Source organism: Labrus bergylta, chromosome 12, assembly GCF_963930695.1.
Source record: "Labrus bergylta chromosome 12, fLabBer1.1, whole genome shotgun sequence".
NCBI lineage: Eukaryota > Metazoa > Chordata > Actinopteri > Labriformes > Labridae > Labrus > Labrus bergylta.
The window spans coordinates 19,221,516-19,243,373 of record NC_089206.1 but is presented as its reverse complement, the minus strand read 5'-3'; the positions used below and the strand labels follow the sequence as shown (position 1 = coordinate 19,243,373).

Genomic DNA, 21,858 nt, shown 5'->3' with positions numbered 1-21,858 from the left:
TCAAAGCTTTGAAGAACACCTCATTTAGAGACATAATCTTATTACCATAGTCTAATACATCTGACAAAAGATTTAATATTTTCTTGCTTCTTTTACTTTAACATCAAGCCCCTTAAAAGGCTTTAGCTCATCGTATGTTAGCTTCACATTACCTTCTTTTACCTCTCCCTCACCTTAATAACGCTGACTTTCGAAGCAGGCCCTGAGTCATTTAAAGCATAGGGTGTGTGCCATAGGTCTATTTCTATTCTTGTAACTCTACTTACTGTGATATCCAACATCAAAACATGATATACCAATAGTTTTGACAGGTCTCCAGTTTCTCTTGTTTGTTCGCTACAAAACGCGCGAAGTCTCTCGTTTGGCACCCTTTGGCACGCATGCGCGTCATGTAGCCTTCTTTTCCACTTCCGTAAAACTCACTTGGGGGTTTTCAAATACGGATTTGTCTTTCTTGTCGTAAATGAGCAAAAGGAACATTTGCCTCCAGTGAAAAGAAGGATTTTTTCCCCCATGCGGACATATTTTTGTGTACTGGATTGTACATTTGTAGATCACAAAGAAACAAAAAAATGATTGTCCATTTTCTTCAACAAATCATTGACTTTCTGGTTGATATGTTTTTTTTTTTTTTTTTTTATGGATTTCGATGTTGTTCTAGTTACAGTAGTCTATAGGCAAAACAGCGTGTTGAACACAGCTAGGGAATAAAAACAAGTAATCAAAAAAGAAACAATATATTATACAGCCATTCAGCCATTTATAGTAATGATCAAATTACTGTCTGAGTTTAGTGTGCACGTGTTCTTTATTGTTAAACAAAATAAGCATTCATTTGATATTCTTTAAAAGGTTTGAAAAATATTGTGACATATTTTGGACAGTTTATGGAACAAATATTCACTCAATATTTGTGGATCAATATACTATATTTAGGCCTAAGTATCACTGTATAATATAGGCCACATAATTGTTAAGAACACCACAGTTGTGAAAAGTATAAAACTATTTTGTGTCACATTCATCTGATTTTCCAATAAAGGGACTTTTTTTTTGAATGTGACAAACATAAGGTGCATTTAAAAAAAAAAAAAAAAAAAGAAATACCGACCTATAATAGTGGCATTAAAGCTGGCTTCAGATGTTAGAGCAAGAGCGTAGTTATTACATTGTGGCAAAGTTTGCTCAGAGTTTTGCATTTATATGAACAAACTTCATTCAAAGAAGTCATCTGTTTACACATGTCAAACAAAAGGAAGATTGTGTGACTATGAAGTTACGCATTATTGATATCATACAGACAACGGTGATAAAGTGCTCTGAATAAATTCTACATTTAGTTTAAAAGAAGTGCACCATGCTGTCCTCACATTCTTTTGGCACAGTGAGCTTGTAGTTATGGCAAACTAACTTGTAATTCTCTCCATTATTGTTGTCCCAGTATTCAGTCCCGTGCACTTTGTACTTTATTGCAAACTGTAACACTGCACCTGGCTGGAGGAATGGAGGAACAGGTAGGTGAAATCGAAATGTGTCACAACTGAGTTGCTCCCTGCCTCCTTCTGAGGTTTTAGTGATGGCTGACACCCAGGAGGCTTTAGTTTCTGTACAGCTTCCCCACTCTGTGAATGTATAGCGAGCTGTGACTTCCTTCTCAAAGTCCAGATTGAGGACCTGGGTGATTCCTATTACACCCAGTTCAAAACACAAGACTCTCTCCAGACAAACTTTCTGCTGATGAAGACGATACAGGAACCCTGGCTGGTCACCAGGTTGTTGGGCAAAAACCGGCCTCAAATACGGCATGGATATCTCCAGATGCTTTCCATCAGCTAATTCTGCACCCATCAACAATCTGAAGGTAACATGATGGGGGACAAATGGATCCTCTCCTGATTTAAAAAGCCTGATGTCTTCAAGATCGAGCCCCAAAGAGTCAACAAACCGCACACCAACATTTCTGCATTTGTTCTTCTTCTGTGTGGTGGCGGGCAGAGAGCGTGACCTTTGTCGGATGATGGGTTTCGGCGGTGGTTCACAGGATGGACTGTGATGGAACTCTCGTTTTTTGGGCTGAGAGACTCTTGGGCTCGGGGGGCGGATTGGAATCGGCTTCTTTACTTCATGAGACTTGTCGGCTCGAAGCATTTCAGTCAGGTTGATGGTCATGCAGGGCCTTGAGATTCTTTTGCACAAGCCGGATATCTGCTCTTCAGATTTTGAAGAGCGAATCCTCTCGTGTCCAATGAACCACCCTTCCATGTTCGGTGAGAACTGGGGTCTGCTCACCTGTAAAACAAAGTTGTGAAGCATAATGTAAAATCTTCACTGACAGAATGCACTGTGACAAAGACACAAGTTTTAGTTAGGAGATGTAGTCCACGTCGTGCGACAAATTTGATTAAAACATCATGTCTTATAGTTTGACAGCACAGAACATTCTCATTGTCAGAGTGGGCGTGTGCTGAGAAGCCTACGTGCCTAAAAGCATTACAGCACACTACACTCTGTGAACATGTGTAGCATTACCGAAAGAGCATTTCATACGCTTCAATAAAAGCAGACGCCGAAGTCACCCCCAGAATAAAAACAATGTAAAGCGGTAGTTACATAAAAGCAGCAGTATGTCGCCTTAAGCTTGATCCTCCATTTATTGTGGCGTTTATTGGAGCTGCGCGTTTCCGTGCGCTATTGGACACAATCGCATGACCTAATTTAAAACTCCCAACCATCGTCACTACTCCACAACCAGCATACACATCCGTATCGTGACTCGATGGAGATCAGCAATCATATGCGCAGTTAACAGGAAGCTACATGAGGGAGCAAAGTATCACTGGAGATACGTGGGAGATTGAGTAATTTTGACGTGACGTTACCCGAGTGTGTTTCCTGTCTAACTTCTTCCCTCGAGTTTAAGACGCGCTGTTAAGCCACTTTTATTCTTCATTATGCATCTGTTGTAAGTAGACTTACCAGAGACGGTTTGAATATTTCATTTAAAGCGCGACTAGTGTACTTTGACTTCAAGTCCCATGATGCACTTCTGATGCCCACTACAAGGCAGCAGCCAGTCAGCAGCAGGTAAACAAACCTATCTGCTCCTTCGAGAAGGCGAGACCAAACAAAGCGTATGCGCTTGTCGGAATATCTTGCATCTTTAATGGCGAGGAGGATGATAGTCGAGAGAGAGATGCGTCAGCTGTCACCAATTCTTTAAAAAAAAAAAAAAAAAAAGGTCGCCGCGTTGACATTTAACGGAGGCAGAGTCAGCGACAAGCAGAAGGACGAGTTGAACCTGCAGTGAATAAACTCGCGTCGACATATGCGCATGATGCATTGCAGCACTTTTGAGAAAACTGGTGTTTTTAGCCTCATTCTCAGAATAGGTTACATGATCCGGGATGTCGGCTGGGTTCTTTAGCCACCGTAACTTTTGATTGTGCTGGATTCTAAACAACACCCCATCCGTGCGACCTGCAACATGGGGCCCATCATGCAGGAACGCACAGCATCCTCGACGCTGAAACGAGTCGTTTCCAAAGAGAAAATTCGAGTAAAAAACACCGAGAACAGTGTGCCAGTAACCAGGTGAGCACCACATCACAAGGGATTCAAAGATGTTGCTTGTCATGCTTGTCTGAGGCAAAGGCTGAGGGGGGGGGGGGGGGGGCGCGGGCATGACATATATCATTATCATGTTTCCACAGTTCAAAGAAAGGTAACAAGATGAAGAAAGCAGTGGGTCAAATGAAAAATGGTCCCCAAGGACCAGGACCAGGTCAGGAAAAGGACACGCTGACCACAGTGCAGAAGGTGAGGAAGTGTCATTGTGGTGAATAAGAGATGTATTATTTTTCATCTATGGCAGGGATGCAGCATGTGTTGGGGGCTGTATAACTCATACAATTACAGCCAGAAATAATCAAACTGTTTACATAATGCTGGTTTTATAGGGTGCACAGTCAAAGGGAGGCAGATTCAAAACCGCCACTGCAAGGAATACAAGCAAACTCTCCAGGTATGTGTGCAGTCTCACTGAATACTTCAGTTACAGTAATCCCTAAATCCCAAAAGAGTTTTTTTTTTTTTTTTTTTACACTTGTCTGTCTCTTTCCAGCCCTGAAGAAGAAGATTTAAGACCTCCGCTTAGAAAACACTTATCTGTGCACAGAAAAGAGGAGAAACGTGAAAATCAACGGTTGACACAATGCAGCAATGAGCTACACCCAAATCGAGGAGCAATGGGTAAAAATCGGCGAGCTCTTTCATTGCCTCTCTCCCCAATATCCGGTCTGCGACACATGCCATCCCACCCCCTGTCCCACTCCCCAGCCCCCACACCAGAATCCCTACAGCATCACTACAACCAGAAGGATATTGACACTGACAGTGCTAGTGATCTGTCAGACTCTGAGAGACTGCCCGTGTTGCCCTCTCCATGTACCCCCTGTACCCCTCCTCACCTCAACCTCAGGGCCGAGGTCATCAACACCAATGACTTTCCACCTGACTTCCCGGGACCCCGAGGGTGTGTGGGTGATGAAAGTGAGAGTGACAAACCCAGCTACAGTTACACAGATTTTCTGCCGCCGCCCTTCAACAGCTGGAGCCTGAGACAGCTTGCCGTCTTTATCCACACAGAGGGCCGTGGGGCCCCCAGGCCCAAGCCTGTAGGGAATTTAGAGAAGTACCTGGAGAGGTTGCTGCAGCTGGAGTGGCTCCAGATCCAAACAGTGCAAGCAGAGAGCAACAGGCCGCCTGGGAGCCGACCAAGACCACAGGGCTTTCCCTCTGCTACCACCGCACACCCTGCGCACAGGCCTCACACAGCACCATCATCTCGTCTCAACTCCCCCAAAGGGCTGCGGCAAAGCCAGCGAGCCTTCCCATTGGCACCTTTAAACAACCCTCCATCACCTGCTTCAGCCCAGCACTCCCGCTTCCCAGTTTGCCCACATTGTCACATTCGCTACCCGCTGTGCAATGGGAGCTGCTCTGCCAATGCGTACCAGCGCCACTCGAGGCTCAGCCCACTGCTTGAGCACAGAGCCAGACCTGGGGCACCAGCAAAAAGGAGCAGCAGTGAGACCAGAGCAACCTCCACAGAAGGTAGAAGCCCAGGAGGACAAGGTGGTGGAGAAGGAGGAGCCCACACCCCAGTTAGCCCCTCAGCTGGTAGGAGTCATCTCAGACAAATGCAGGCTGCAGGCAATGCACGTAAGCAACCCCAGGAGTCTGGAAGCAACCCAAACAGCCGAGGACCAGTGAGGAAAAGCCGCCTCAGAGCTAACTCTGAGACAGATGTTAAAAAGGAGTCTGGTGGCAGTAAAGCCGCTGGTGCAGAGAAACGTGTCTTTGCTGCAAGTAAGAGAGAGGTCATCACCTCTAAGAGAGCAGAGAAGGACTGGCAGAGGCAGGAGACGGGAGGTCAGGCCTCTAAAACTTCAATGAAGAGATCGGCTAAAGAGCCGCAGTCTATCTCCAAAGCACTGCTTAGTAATAAGCAGAATGGCAAAACAAAAAATGTTCACTTTGTCGCAAAGTAATCTGTGTACACTTACAGTATTGCACTTTACTTAGTGTTAACTTGGTCCAGGAGCTTGAACCATTGCTTGCTTTCTGTGTAAAACTAACTGTTGTACAGAAGTCTAAATCAGTGATGTACAGCCTACAAAAGTCATAACTAACATGAGCAGCTAGAATAGAGACAGCAGTCACGTCAAAGAAAAACACTTAAATGAAACATATATTTAGATATTGTATTTATTCAAAATGTATGGTACAGTCATAATGTTAAACTCTGTGGTGACAGAAGAATAATTATGGCCCTCAACAAGACAGGAGTTTAAAAGCAACGCTTCTGTGTTGTTACAGTTATTTGCACTTCACAGTCAGGTCTCCTTGTGCTACTACTGGTGGAATAGCTAGGCATTGAACAAAACATCTACTGAACTACTTAACAGCTTTCGGCATAAGTAATCCATAGTGAAGTTTAACATACATCATTGCATTTTCATCATCCAATACAACCGTAGCTGTAATAAGTAGTTTGAATGTTAGAATGTCTTGGTTTTCAGTGCTTTTTACTTTACTTGATGTTGCTTTTTATCCTTTCTTTGGTGCCTCATGTTTTAAGTCACATGTTCAGTTGGAGCATCTTAGGCTGAAATGAAGGTGGCGCAATAAGTGGTGTTATACTACAGTAATGTACGTTTCAGATATATTTGTGCAATGGATTTATAACTTTGGTGACAAGGGCTCTTCATATTTGAACAGCTTGAATTGTAGTTGATGATGATATCCTGTATTTTGCATAGAACTGAGCTCTTTCTATCATTGAAGACAATGTTATGTTTGCTATGAATGTAAATGCATATTTTTCCAAATTTTATATACCATAGTTATATTTATGAAAAGTGTTGTGGTTGACCTGTATTCACCATTGTCATTATCATGTTTACATTGTCATGCACAAATACAAAATACTTTGCTAAAAAGCTGAATGTAATATAATGTATCAATGGGTCATTCTTAGGCTGAAGTGTAATTTAAACACATCGTTGCTGTTTTGCTGTAAGAGGTTGTTGTCTACACATATACCCTCCATCCTCCACTGCAAACTTGAAGATTTAAGAACACTGTTTAGAGTGTCTTTTCTATCTGTTGTGATTTACCATGCACACCGAATTCATGAAAACACTGCAATGTTAATAATGTGATATGTATTCATATTGCACATCTCCTTAATATTCATGTAAAGTATAAAAGCCATAGACAAGGGACCAGAAATGGTGGTGATATTATAAATGTGTAAATGATGTTGACAAGCACGCAGAAAGATTGTGGTACGTATTTTCACCATGTTGAATGCAAGTATTTGACGGCATAGAAATAAATGTTTTGCACTCAAGGGAAACTGATGTATTGGACATTCTTTGAAACGCATGAAGACATTTTACACGGTTCACAAATGAAGCTTAGAGTAAGTTGAAGCAGGAAGATTGTTTTGTACTCATTCATACATTCACTCCCTCTCTTCCTCTCCCTCTGTCTTCCTGCTCAGGTGATCAGCTGATAACGGGGGTTAACTCTCCTTAGTCCTAAATACAACCAGATTATACCAAGACATCTATCGACCATCCTGCTGTTGTATTTTGAAATCTGTTCTCCTCTTTTTTGCAGTTTGTCATTTCATTTTGATTGCAGCAACTCTTCTCCATCCCAGTCACCTCCATTCCATCTCAAGTGTCGAGGTCCAGCTCCTCAGAAGCTCCAGCTCCTGCACACTTCATCTTATCCCATCTCCCCCTATCCCATTTTTCTTAACAATGAGTATGGTCTTTTACCTTCTCTTTTGTAAAGCGCCTCAAGATAAAACTTGTTATGAATTTGTGCTCTACAAGTAATGAGTAATTGATTGATCACCACCGTCAGTGTCTAGACTCCTATCCTGCTGTCAGCCTCTCTACCTTCAAAGACATTGCACATTATCTTTTTTCCAAACTTGTAAATTAGATAAATGTTCACTCATAATTAAGTCTCTACTGATTGAAATTTCTTCACCATGTCTACATCTACACAGTCAAAGTGTCCTTAGGCAAGATACTGAATCCAAAAATACATAGCCATTGGTGTGTTAATGTGAGTGAATGGAATAGTGTTTGGAAGTTGGGCAAATTACACAGCAGCCATCAGTCAATGAATCTGACATATACTGTAGTGTGAAGACTAGAAAAGAGCCTATGCAAGTTCAAGTTTATTTACCATTGACTTTAGTATAGTTAGAATAAGTGACTCTACATTTGAAAGTATAACAAGTTTTGCAATTGAAAGTTTAGCTTCTTTTTTTTCATTGATTCGCAATCAGTATTTACTGTTTAACTAAGATGATGAGAACAGATCGTCACAAATCATAATATCACTTAGATTTTTCAGTTGCTCTTCTCAAAGAGACTACTAAGCACAGCACTTAGTGGGACATGAAAAGAATGGGTCACGTCCTCTTCTGGCCTGGATATGGTTTTAGAAGCTGGCGTAGCTGTTTCTCTCTGTCATTCACACACCCTGCAAAAGATAAGCAGGTCAAGAATTGCAGAAATTCATGAAAAATTATAACCGCTATAATGCCTTGCAATTTTTTTAAATAACAGAAATGTTGTTCTTTATTAGCCTGACAGTATTACCTAAGTGGGTGTTGGCAGTGACACATGTTATGCCGATTGATTCCATGTTGATATCCTCTCTGAAGACAGGCCCATCATTCCACATGAGATCATAGCCACCCACTCTTTTCTCTCTGCCAGTAAGCCTAATAAGTAACACAAACACAGTCAATTAGGTCAATGCACCAGCATAACAGATAGAGATCAAATGAACTCATTATTTGTTGTACAGCGGTCACCTTGTGTGATTTGAGGAAAATTGTAAAAAGATGTTTATGACACAATCTGTAACTGTCTCTTCTTACATTTACTTTTGGTTTTATTAGGAGACATGCTACTAACACAGATAGGCCCTCAGTTCACATGCACTAACAGGCTCCTGTGGGCATAGTTTGAATTAGAGATGTCAGAGAGAGGTACACAGGGGACAGCCCCAGGGTTGTTAGGGAGTCAGTGCCTTGGTCAAGGCCACTTCAGCAGGAGTTTAACTGGCACCTCTGCAGCAACAACCAGATACATTTCCACCCATTGTCCCTATGTATCTTTACTATATATATACTGTATAAATAAATCATATATACTATGACCCAGGTTCAAAAGATTACACTTTCAAACTTCTTCAGGAATTATAAAATAATGTGACAAGTAAATGTTGAGACAAGACGTCCTCACACATTTTTCTCTGATGACAAAACAGCAAAATGATGCTCTCACCTTCCCTCCATATCAACAACATTCAAAGTATCTTCAAGCAGCCGACACTTCATCTCATAATCCTCTTGACTACTCGGTGTGTGTGACGGAGAGGCATTCACCTCAATTAACCACCTGCAAAGAAAAAGACAGAAGGTGATGACATTCACCAAACATTTACTTAGCATTCTGGTCGGCATTAAGCAGCTCGGAAACTTAGGTGGACAGAAGCAAGTGAGTAAATGTTGCTTGATTTGCATATTGGAAAGGCTTTCTCTTGAGAGTGTGGATTACTATTTACAGCAGGATTATTACATTTTTTGGTCAGTTTTTTTAAAATATGCCGTGCAGATTTATGAAGTGATCCAACATGGCAACTCCTGGAGTCAACCATTAGCAGATTTACTGTTTTGTTTTTTAGTTATCAGGGAAAGCAAACCAAAGTTGTGCCTTGTTTGTTTGTCACTGCATGTGCTTTCCTCCTCATACAGTACTTGTAAATAAGTATCCTGTGTATTTTCAGACCATATGAGCACTTACGGTTTGAGGTTCTGATCCAGCAGGATGTCGTACCCATAGAGCTCAAAGCAGTGTTTGTCGTTTATAATGACCTTCTGTACACTCTGTAGACTGCAGACAAATATGTTATCCATCTCTTTAAACAGGGTTTCAACTGTCTCTCTGCCATGTTTTGCAGTCAGATATCTTCGAAGATGCTGCATCTGCCACTTACATCCCTATATATGGATGAATGAAAATTGTAGTAATAAAGATAATACAGAATTGTTTAAAGAGGATTCATTTTCAAAAACTTTAATATGCAGAACATTTATCTTAAACTATTGATAAGACTCAATCTAATTGTTACCTTTTCGGGGTCATAGTCTGGTGCCGTTTTCTGGACAGCAACATTTGTGAGATGCATATCTGTAAAAGAGCACTAAGTAGAATGTGGGAATTTAAATGGAATTATCTCTTCCACAGGAAAGTGGAGAATGCAACAAAAAACATACTCATAAATTGGGTCAAAACAAGTTATTTAAAGCTGACTTTGATTTAAACTCTGAATATGAATAAGTCCTAAACTAGGCTATGCACACAAATCAAATTCAAAAGAATAGAACAAAACGCAATTCCAGCAAAAGAAGGATACACTTGTCATCAATAGTGCTGAGAGAGAAGCGGGTACTAGAGAAGCGAGCAAAGCCATCTCGATACAGCCAGACCTTCAAGGGAATATACTGAAAAAATGGACATGTAATTACCCATGCAGAAAAATATATATTATGTAAATAAAATGATGTATGAAGTTCAGTACGTACTGATGTGACAAGTACATAGACCCTTAGATCAAATTTCCTGCCTGTGGGACAAAAACAACAAAAAGTGTTTAAGAAATTATATAAAACTTCCATTTGTCCACTGTTCCTATTGTTGACAAATTTTTGAACATTCTTTGCATGATTTTTCTTAAATAGATTTGACATTTATTTTTCCATTGCCATTTATTAAGTAGGGGTTCTCTATGTAGCGTTGTGCCACGTAGCTTTCCACTTGAGCTGCATCCTTCTGATCCTCTGAGCGAGTGCCATCCTGGGAATACAGTAAAATGGCAAACTGAAATATGTTGTCCTGAATGCCCAATTTTTCTGTTCATAGTTATTTAATTTACACCCACTTTCCTCAAAGTACAAATTCATGTTACCTTCTTCCAGTCTGTTATGTCCTTCAGTTTCCTGAACAGGAAAATACCTTTCCCTTGAGATTTTGCCACCTAAAAAACATTTTAGTTAATTTTCATGGCTTGAGTGCTATAATATGCTGACTTAACTTCAGTTTCAGGGGTCATCCAAGCTGAATTTAAGTCTGGGTCTAATATCTGTGGGCTGCTTTAGCTAACCGGCTTCATGATCCAGGTGCTGCCAGGGCATCTTTTGAACTCCTCTACAAAGAGATGATATTCACTGGGCAGTGCAAACGTGCAGGGGAAAAAATCACATTTGGACACCTCCATTCGGCCCACGTCCCTTTCAAGATTCTTCCGGTATCTTTTTAGGTTTTTCACCATGAGGTTTTTGCGTGTCAGCTGTAACATAAAACATAGAAACAAAGAAAAGGAGTTCAATGATTGTTGAGTTAAATAGCATGGTAGGCCTACTTCTAGATATTTGGCGGATGCTGGCTCACCTCATAATGGTTACGGAAATGGTTTATCCTTACATGTTCCTCCATGTAAGAGTGATCAAAATTCTCCCTGAGCCACCCCACATCACACCAGTTGAAGTCCCACTCTCCATCACTGTGAGGTAAACAGTTCATTTCAGACAAGTACCAAATATGACAGGGATGCTAATGTGATTCTAAAAGTCAACCCAACTCACTCTTTGACCTCAAACCAGCCTGGTCTCTGGCGCAGGACATCCTGTATGGTGTTGAGTTGGCTACATTTGTAACGCACACAACTTCTACCCTCCCTGAGAAGACACTGAAACATTTAACCAGCCCTCGTAAACTCTTTTTGTTAGCAACCAACTTCAGAGAAAATACTCACCGCTCCTCAGTTTTCGTATAATCATTTTTGTTTCCAGATGTCTGCAAAGGTGAAGAAAGAAAACAGATATATCGATTCTTTCACATCTCCTCTGGTATGCTACTTACTGGCCATTACTCCACTACCTTATAACTTGTTAACTATTTTAAATAGGTAGAAACTACTCCTATGTATTCTTCAGTAAAGCTGTTTAACAGTAGTTAGCCTACTCATAACATTTAGCTAAAATCGATGCAACTAGCATTAGTTATCACATGCATTAAATTGTCACTTAAAAGTCTACAAAACAACATTTGCATCTTGTTTTTTCTGTTTACCTTGTACTTTGACATGGAAGCGAACTGTATGAGAGGATCATTAACCAAAGGAGGACAAGAACAACGTGAAGTCAGCAGTGGGCTACAGCTAATCCAAGCGGTGTTTGACACCTGTTGTCATGGCAACGAGGAAACGTTCTACTGTGTGAATTATTTAAGTCAATATCAAATCACTTTAACGGACAGATGTTATTATTTTGTTTTTGTTGCCGTAATATAGGCCATGTGGGCTATCCATACCGATTAAAAGAAGCCTATAAACTATAGCCTATTCTTAAAAAAAATAAAAATAAAAAATAAAACACTAGGCCTGCTTCAAAGAGCAAAAAGTTGGGTTTGCAGACTTATTCAGGATTGTAGCCTATGCTTGATTTTAAAACAATTGATAAATCTTTGATGAAAGAATTTAAATGATAATAATAAAAAACAGGCATAGGCCTAGTATAGGCTACTCACACATAGGCCTATGTAAACAGCCCTATTGGCTATATTTGATAGCTTGTTCATCTTGGGCTGAGTTTTCTTGTAACCACCTAGTTCCTTTTTACTTCTTTTTTTCCTTCTTGCTCAGTCCAATGTGTAGCCTTTATGTCAACATTTATTTTTCATGTCTCAGAGCTGTAGGCCTATTAGCCGATTTTCAGGTGGAATCAGATCCCTGAATCCATAAGACAAGGATGTCGCAAGATAAAGTTTGCAATAGTAACATCGACTGTTGGCGAACTGCATAAAAGCTTCCTACATTCGTCTGTATACTATCAGGCTATGTATGCCTATTATAGGCTTAAAACCATCACATTTATCAACCTCTAGTTTTACTATAAAATAACCACTAAGAGGCGCTAAAACCTCATCTAGCCTAACTGAATGGAGACTTTGAAGCTTATGTCGATTTATTCATTTCCCCTTTTCCCACATTCAATCTACGTTTCTGACGCTTATTCTTGCTTATTCTTGCTTATTTAGCCTATAGCCTATATTGTTAATATTGATATCTAAAAAGGAACTAAATGCTAAATGAAGCTAAATAGACTGCCTGACAACTTTATTATTTAGGTCAATTCACCTAGCCTATATAACTGTCAGAATTGTGTAAATTATCTTTTCACCCTGGAACATGTGATATTTTTTGTCACAACCAAAAATAGAACCATAAGATGGTTGGCTATTTTATTCAAAACAAACATTAGGCTATTATGTGTCCCCACGGAAAAGGAAAACACCTAGAACACCCTCAGCAGAAAGAAAACCCAACACAAAAATGCATGAATTCAACACAGCACTTTTAAAGGAATGTTACCTCATGGCACCAGTTAGGCTATTTAACATGACAACAGGATTACAAGTCTAAACAGTCTAAAGTGGAAGGAGCTGGGTGATAGTTAACCTTGCTACAAAATGTTTGAAATTCTTGAAACCCTGTATGACACAGAGAAGTCACATTGACCCCTATACACGCTCAGTCCCATATTAGCTGATCGTTAATTAATTGTATCTGATGTGTGTCTGATTCTTGCAGAAAGAAGCCTGATTTCTTTGAGTTTGCATCACTGCATTTGTAAAAAAAAAAAATTGCTGGAACATGACTAATTAATCCATTTGTTTATGCAATATTAGGGCAAAGGTGAATGGGTTTATTCCCTACTTCTGAATATTAAAGCATAACAGTTTAATCCATACACAGTTTATAAAAACATTTACATTTATTGTTTCAAACACCTCATTGTCAATACTGTTAGGCTAGACTCTAGATTCCTTTGCAAAATTAAATAAATAGGTAGGTCAGATATACATCTCATATGCTGATGACTGTGTCTTTTTCTTCTGACACTCTGACCACGAATCAAAATCAAAATGGCATAAATAATCACAGCAGGCAGGGATTAAGAAGGCTTTAAATTAATTTGGATGTATGGTTTGACTGGCAAGTGGCAACCAAAATGTCCACATGAACAAGCCTCTCAATAGTGTGTAATAGGACTGCTTTGCCAGATGTGTTAATATGCATTCTTTTTTTAAAGATTTATTTTTTGTGCCTTTATTGTAGAGATAGGACAGTGGATAGAGTTGGAAATCAGGGAGACAAAGAGTGGGGAATGACATGCGGGAAAGGAGCCACAGGTTGGTTGAAAGGTACAATAATGAAATAGAAACATGCAAACATATCAAACTGTTGAATTCATAGGTGACAAACTTTCCATCCACAGTTACTCTTTCTAAAATTCCAAGAGGAACAATCTATAGACATAATATTGCAGTATGCAAAACCTACGTAATTACAGCATCTTCAAAAACATACAGACGTGTTTTGCCAAGTCTGTCCATTGGCATCATTCTAATTACATATTCAATTTTTAATTTATGTTATTGCTTTTTGACAAGAGACTTAAGTGTAGTCCTCAGAAAATGTTGTTTACTCCATGCCTCTCATAACTCAGCCTCTGGAAAAATACTTTTCTTGAACAGGTTAACTGTCAGTGCCAATGAGAGGTCAAACCTTCAAGCCTGTATTTTGGGGTAGATTTCCTGTATCCGTGTTTGTGCTTCAGCATTTGGTTTGGCAGTCATCCCTGCAGATAATTTTTTTAAACAGTATCTGGCAGCAGAGCCTGAAAAAAACAAAACCTCTATGGAAACCAGTATCTTGGAATAAAAAATGTTTTTGAGATCAACCCATATTGACTTAAACATCTCTTGCCTCATGGGATATTGTACATGAAGAAAACTGCTCTTTATTTTCCAATTAAATCCAAAAATTCACATTTTCTTTGAAAAGCAGTCTTTTATTGGCTTAGTGTGCTAATGCAGATTTACTAACATTTTGGTTTTACTTAATCTAAAAAAGCACGTCTCATGGCTGATGATCATCTGTAAACAGTTAGAAACAAAAAGTTTCTGGACTATGACTGAAGAGCAGGAAATCTCCGGGATCCAGGGGCATCATATGTTACTTATAAGGCAGGCATCCTGCTGGCTTTATGGTGATATTCCTCACCTCAGAGTGATGCGCTGTTTGGTAAAAGTTCAGTTCAACCACACATCTTAAATCAAACCCTTTTCCAAATGCAGGAAACACCTTAGAATGTATGCTGTTTATTCTGATAAAGTATGCAAGGGCAAGAAAGGTTAAAGCTTTGGATGAAAGGGAATATTGAACTAAGTTCATGTTGAGCTCCTGTGTGCAGGTGTATTGCATTTTTTGCCCACATTTTTTACACGTGGGCAAGAGATAATGTTACAGACGGTTGGAAAACAAGGAAGGTGGACCCAAGCGCAGAAACCAAAAATATTTAATTAAACAAAAAGGCCCAAGGCAACAAAACTTAATTTCAAAAGCTCAACAAAAAACACAGGGATCAAAAACAGGGCGCACGAGCAAAACTGACATTCCAACAACATACAACAAATTGACACAGAACTGAAGAGACACAGACTAAATAGACACATGGGTAATCAAACACAGGTGAGACTAATGACACAGGTGAAGGCAATGACAGCAATCACACTGGAGGGAAACACACAGAGGAAGGAATGGACACAACACTGAGGACAACTACAAAATAAAATACATGAAACACTGAAGACACACAGAACTCAAGAATGAAACAAAACATACTAAAACATAAAGAAACACTAGGATATGAAGTTACAAAAATAACACATGAAACACTAACCTAGAAAACACACAAGGGAAACAACACCATCAGACAAGAATGAGAACTAAAAACAACAAGAAAACCTAAACTCTGAAAATAAGAAACCAAATCATGACAGATAAACTCTTTTTCCAGCTAAAATGTTGTTTGTTTCTTTATTTGTCTGTATCTTTTTCTGTCTTTCTCTAACTCTATCCCACTTTCTTGGCCCAGCTGGTCGTGGCTGATGGCTGTCAAAAGTTTTTCCTTGCTTCAGTTGCCAAGTGCTTGCCCACTGATGGATAAATGTAGGGTCTGTTTGAATTGTATAACAGAGAGTAAGCCACATAAATAAAAAATATTTGATTCATTAAATTAAAATAGTATTAGAGGAATGTGGAAATTAAGAGGTGATGGTGTAACTTTTGTCTGTAGTGTTAAAAAAGGGCAATCTTTCAAGGGCCCTGCAGTTTAAATCCACTTCCCTTCTGTATTTGATTTGCTGCACTTATCAATCACATAAAGGACCATTTTATATTATACAGTTACCCACATTCATTTCAACAGGCTTACATACCTACAGCCTCTGGGATGTTAATGCCACATGTTTATTGTTCCTGCCTTCCATAGCTTGGTAGCTCCATAGCACTCCAGGGATAATGAGTCCTCAAATCCCCAGGCTTGCGCACCATAAATGTTGTCTATGAAAACACAAGAGGAGGCCAAGAAAAAACATGGATGAAATGGCAGTTGCAGTCCTCCTGAAATCTAATATATACCCATTTTCCTCCTGGTTAAACCCAGTATAGACCTCTACATTGTGTTTCCCTCTGCTGAGCGGATTAAGGGAGGCTGTGATCAGCACAAGCAGATGTTAGCAGGCAGAAAGTGAACATACAGCTGGACTACTATACTGTATGCTATGCTGTGAAACCATATTTCTGACTACTGGGTAAAGCAAGAAGAAAAATTAAAAGAAAAAATTAATTTAACGTCATCCTGTTGGGGAAAACCTGGTAACTCAGGGTAGATAATGAGTTTGCTAAGGAACACAAGGGATACCACCTAAACTGTAAAACATGTTGCATAATGCAATGAGATTAAAGTGTGAGATGTATAATTAAGTGGGCACTGTTAGTTTTCACACCTCATTCCATTCCATGTTAGTCTCTGCCAAACCCTGGAATCCCAGAAATTATTGTTTCATCACATGTACTAATCAGATTCCTAAAACCAAGTTCTTTCAGAGAAAAACCCAAAATGACACATTGAGAGCATATGGGCATCATGTGTTAAAATTGAATGCAGCCGACTTTTTCTGAAAGCATTCTGTCTCTACATTGGAGTCAGGAGTAAGAAAACAGAATATGGTCTTCATTTATAAGGAATTTCTCCCTGTTTCCCAGCTTGGGGAATATACCAGAGAATTGGGGTATGGCATAAAACCTTATAGCCTGGGGGAATTTGGTAAGAAACTTGAGGGCAGTGGTGAGGCAAACTGATCTATGTTTAGTTCTACTGGACGCCTCTGAAGCAAAATAACAAATCCAGGACACCTGTGTAAAACTTGTAAAAGGCAGAAAAAGAGAACAGTAAACATTATAGGAGACTTTGGATGATCATGATAAAGTATCAGATTTAAAATCTTCCCATTGGGGTATGGTTCTGTGTAATTGCATGTGTATACCTTTAACTCGGCAGGAAACTTAATCTTTTTATACAAATGTTCAGGTTTTTCCTTCATCTGTTAGTTCATCCTTGCAGAATTATTTCCACAAGAGATGAAAATATTACAGTCACAGTAGAACATTATAGAAATCTGACTAGATTAACAGGCTCCCTCTGTTCTAGGTTTCTATAGCAGTCTGCTGTTTGATAATAATATTCGCCCTGAGAGGCAAGTAAAAGCAAGAGGAAATTGGGGTTGGAGGCTCAGAGAGGTATGTTTGTTTTCATATCAGGGAGCTGAGTTGAAGGTACAGCCCAAACAGCAACCTCCAGTGTTGGAAATGAAGCCAAAGCAATAGTATGAAAAACCTGCAGTTCCTCAACGGTCCACTTGAGGGGGGATACAAAAGGGAGCGTTTAAAAAAAATCATTGAGATGATAAAAACAGGTAAAAACAGGTCACAGTCTATGGTACACCCTCATGAAATCGTCATCGTCAGTTAATATGCACACACATTTCCTTCTTATTCCCAAAAGTGTAGCTGCATGATTATATATGCATAACTATGCAGCTGATGTGTGTTGTGTTTAAGAACTTGACACTTCAGAAAATGCTCACTAACATTACTTAATCCATGGAAAATATAAATTAGTCAGAGTGCAATTGTATTATTTTTTAGAAAGATTCTGAATTAATTATACCACAATTTCTTATCCACCTATTGTCATGTTAGGGAAACAGGGAACTGGACCCAATTGCAGTGTAACCCAAAAAGAGTTACTGAAACAAAAAAGGCAAAATGCAAACAAAAACTTAATTTCAAAATTCCAAAAAGGGAGAACAACGAGGAATTGCAAGGAACCACAGAGAACAACTGACATGGGAAAAATGTAACAATGAACTGACAAAAAGAGGGAAGAAACACTAATGTAAGCGACGTGGGTGTATGTGAAGGAATCAATCAGTCCAAACACGTTCTGGGTCTTTTTCATAACTTTAGTCAGCTTCACCGACGCACGGTACATTTCCCAACCTCTCTTCTTCTCCTCCTCCTGTTTTCCCTTCCCTGACTACACAGCTCACTCCTGCCTGAACAGCAACCCCTAGGTGGCATACCTGATAACAGGATATTAACATTACTGTAAACACTTGTAACCAACATTTTAGCAATCATTTCAGAACATACTAAAGTTATGTCTGCATAGAGAAAGAACATAATAAACATGTGTTTCTAACTCATTTGCATATCCCATTTTCACTCTTACACTAAGACAAAATACACATGGATAATCAGACAGAGGTGAGACTAATGACACGGTTGAAGAGGGCAGGGCCTCCATCAAGGATACAGGGATGGGCAGGGCCTCCAACGCGGACGCAGAAGTCGACAGGGCTACTCCCTACTACACAGGGAACAGACGGCGCTCTGCCAGCACAGGGGACAGACGACACTCTGCCTGGACTGGGAGCAGACAGCGCTTTGCCGGAACAGGGGGCAGACGGCGCTCTGCTGGAACAGGAACACAGAGAGGCTGAAGCTCTGGGAAGCCTGAAGGTCCTGGCTCTGGGAAGCCAGAAGGCTGGCACACCGGCTGCTGGGGCTGAGGCTTGGGCTGGCACATCAACTGCTGGGGCTTAAGCTTGGGCTGAGGCTTGGGCTGGCACACCGTCTGCTGTGGCTGACTCTTAGGTTGAGGTCTGGACTCTGTTGTGTTGCTGGGCTCCAAGGCAAGGTCCTGCAGAAAAGCCACCAGAGAGCTGGATGATATGGAATCCGGACATCCTGAGGCCCGACTGCGTCTCTTTCTACCTCGGGTGCCAGGGAAAAAGCCTAGACAGGTCCTGGTCCAGGGTGACTGATTGGACTCAAAATCATATGGGTCTGCTGGGTCCATAGCTGGTCACTTCATTCTGTCACATTAGGAAACTGGACACAATTGCAGTATAACCAAAAAATATTTATTTGAATAAAAAAGGAAAAGGAAAACAAAAACTTACTTTCAAAATTCCAAAAAGGGAAAACAACGAGGAATCACAAGGAACCACAGAGAACAACTGACACGGGGAAAATGTAATCACCAAAAACACACAAGATAAACAAACAAAACTAGGATAGACAAGATAAAACAAGGAAACCTAAACTATAAAATACACAAAACTAAATAAGACCAAATCATGACACCTATAGCTTAAACCTAAAATGCCCCTTTAATTTTGTTTTACTCAGAGTGCAAGGAGCAAGGCTAGGCATGCGTTTGATTGAAATCTGAGTCACATTTTTTATGTAGTTACAAATCAGTAATTGGCAGCTTGATGTCAAATACATTACTGGAGACTTTTGAACTGCAGCCATGGTTAGTATTTGCTTGTTTTGCAATAATTTTATACCTTCAGAAACACGCAATAAATTTTAGCGAAGATAAGAACACAACATTCCACAGTTACGACTTGTGCAGTTATACAGACCTTTGTTGTTTTGGCTTTATTCTACGTCTGCAATCCTTATCCAATGTTGACAGATTTATTGGTATGTCATTGGCAATAAGCAGCATGAAGGAGCGGTTTGAATTTCTATCTAATGCATTGATAACAATTAGATTTACATCCCGTTAGTCCTAATGTTGACAGTCAACAACAGAATCAAAGGCAGAATCAAATTCTGGCTGCATGCTCACTTCACAGGAAAATCACCTGCTTTACAGCAAGCTGTACCTGAACAGTCAATTATACATTACATTTCACGTTACAGTGTATGAAGAGGCATGCACTCCCATGAGTCTGTCTTGCAAAATCTTTCAGACAATCACAACAAAATTCAACAGCCATTTGATTATTACAGTAGACCCACCATTGTCAGAGTGAATAAAGTAAATTGACTTTTTTATGGAACCACCTCAAACCAAAATGACTTCGAAGCATTATTATATGTAAATAATGAACACAATTACTGAATGTAAAAAATGCAAAGTAAAATCATTACCTGATATTGGTCACAATTAGTCTCTCACAGTGCTGCTCTCTCAGTAAGTCAACTATCATACCAAAATTCTCATGTATACATTGCCTTCATATCTGTAGGAAACATTCAGTAGAAGAGACTGTTGTGGGAAGTTTAATGACCTTCAATATTCTACTGATGTCTCTCCACCCTCTCTTTCTACTATTTTTGGATATGAAAAAAATGCAGAAATTCTATGTTTCAGTTTAAACACTATCTTTACTTCAGGGCTCACCAAAAGGCTTACTGATGGTTGACAATTAAGCCAATATAATGTGAGGAAATTTGAGTTTGATTGGTTTTAAAAATGACAATGCATATTATCTATCAATTAATAGTAAGTATGATATAAGACTGATCATTCTGATATTAACATTATCAACTGTGATGATGATGAAACGGGGAAGTCTTGTGTTAATTATAGAGGTTGAAGTTGAGCAGCTCAAAGATTCACTTTAATATTTTATGAATGATTATGGATTTATGGCTGTATTAGAAATTGTTGCTCTTAGATTCACTTTGTCTTTTAAATTTAGAATTGTATTATTAAAAAAAAACTTGTGAAATAATTACTGCTGAGGGCTAAAGGAATACATGACTCAATGGAGCTAGTCTGCCCAACCAAAGTGCTGAAAAGGTAACTAGGATTGTTTTTATTTTCTTTACTTAGTTAGGAGTAGTAGGCAGCTTGAACACGACAACATGGCCTTCATATATTTATGATGACTAACTTGCCTGACTAAACAAAAATCTGTGTTGGTGGAGCACCACATTTGCGAAATAACAATGTTTTTTTAAAAATATGGGTTTCTGAGTTGTACTATGGATCTCTGCTGTTTGGTGACCTTCTGTTTCAGGGGGGCGATTGAATCAAGAGTAACTCTCAGCGAATCCACAGCACTCTCAACAAACTGATCCGGCTGATGGACTTATATTTTAATAAGAGTTGTCAACTGGGTTAAAACATGGTATTGAATTAAAAGTAGCTGGAATAACTTCTTTAAATTTAGCTACAGTAATATCAGGTCATTTAGAGATATTTTTTTTACTACGCAGAATTAAGTCTCATAGGAAGAATTCCAACATTTTTCGGAAACGATCTTGTAGAAGAGGATTTTCTGGGAAAACTGTTAAGTTATTGAATTCAAGGCTAGAATAAGGTAAACAAACATATTCGTCGTTTTAACCACACCCTGGTGGTTAAAACGACGAGTATGTTTTTTTGAACCCTGGATACAGATATAATGTAATGACATAAAACCTATGCAAAGGCTATCAGCATCCACATGAATATTAAAGTCACCTACAAAAGATATTGTATCAGTGCTGAGGACTAAATTTGATTAAAAAAAAAAATCAGCAAATTCAGATATATATTCAGAATATAAGCCAGGACACACTGCACAAAGCCATATCAAAACAAGAAAACACAATGGTTGGTACAGGCTGGAAGTAACACTGTTTCGACCTACTTCAGTGAGGCAAATAACAACCAAATGGGCTGCTCAGTAGGGCACCTTTACCTACCACCTTGAGTGACCAGAGCATGTCACCAATCTGTGGGTTGATACAAGTGAGTTTGCAGTAAAATTGAAGTGTCCTGATTTGGAGTTCTGAAAATATGGTCACCCTACCTGCACCTGTTACAGGGGATCTGCTTCCTGCTGCTGCAAACGATGGATTTGGATCAGTGGATTTGCGTCACAAAATCAGAAACCCTCGACTCAAAAGCTAGAAATAAAATATACATTTTATACATTTACCAGTTTCGGTATGGAGGACTAAACATCTAAAAATGCAGTGTTTCAGAAACAGCAGTGCAAATCAAAA

The 21,858-nt window shown here is 39.5% G+C and overlaps 3 protein-coding genes across 5 annotated transcripts; 1 reads left to right on the top strand and 2 right to left on the bottom strand.

The window, feature by feature from the left end:
• Positions 1-785: 785 nt before the first annotated feature.
• Positions 786-3,092, bottom strand: ppp1r3da (protein phosphatase 1, regulatory subunit 3Da). Of its 3 annotated transcripts, none has more exons than XM_065961721.1 (2): positions 2,977-3,092; positions 786-2,289 (listed from the first exon to the last, which is right to left on the bottom strand). In XM_065961721.1, exon 2 carries the CDS (start codon positions 2,260-2,262, stop codon positions 1,342-1,344), a length of 921 nt encoding a protein of 306 aa, XP_065817793.1. In that variant the 5' UTR covers positions 2,263-2,289; positions 2,977-3,092; the 3' UTR covers positions 786-1,341. The 3 variants fall into 3 exon arrangements, with proteins under 3 accessions (XP_065817793.1, XP_020487916.1, XP_020487917.1); XM_020632260.3 differs by lacking the exon at positions 2,977-3,092 and adding an exon at positions 2,611-2,766; XM_020632261.3 differs by lacking the exon at positions 2,977-3,092 and adding an exon at positions 2,530-2,764.
• fam217ba (family with sequence similarity 217 member Ba) lies at positions 2,919-6,919 on the top strand. Its single transcript, XM_020632259.3, has 4 exons — positions 2,919-3,591; positions 3,711-3,816; positions 3,957-4,021; positions 4,121-6,919. Exons 1-4 carry the CDS (start codon positions 3,485-3,487, stop codon positions 5,547-5,549), a joined length of 1,707 nt encoding a protein of 568 aa, XP_020487915.1. The 5' UTR covers positions 2,919-3,484; the 3' UTR covers positions 5,550-6,919.
• Positions 6,920-7,444: 525 nt separating this feature from the next.
• ttll9 (tubulin tyrosine ligase-like family, member 9) lies at positions 7,445-11,808 on the bottom strand. The gene is made up of 14 exons (XM_020632335.3): positions 11,727-11,808; positions 11,410-11,450; positions 11,240-11,332; positions 11,046-11,157; positions 10,759-10,944; positions 10,564-10,632; positions 10,361-10,451; positions 10,181-10,221; positions 10,012-10,099; positions 9,727-9,785; positions 9,399-9,595; positions 8,880-8,993; positions 8,187-8,311; positions 7,445-8,067 (listed from the first exon to the last, which is right to left on the bottom strand). The coding sequence occupies exons 1-14, from the start codon at positions 11,739-11,741 to the stop codon at positions 7,997-7,999; spliced, it is 1,302 nt and encodes a 433-aa protein (XP_020487991.1). The 5' UTR covers positions 11,742-11,808; the 3' UTR covers positions 7,445-7,996.
• Between the last annotated feature and the right edge of the window lie 10,050 nt (positions 11,809-21,858).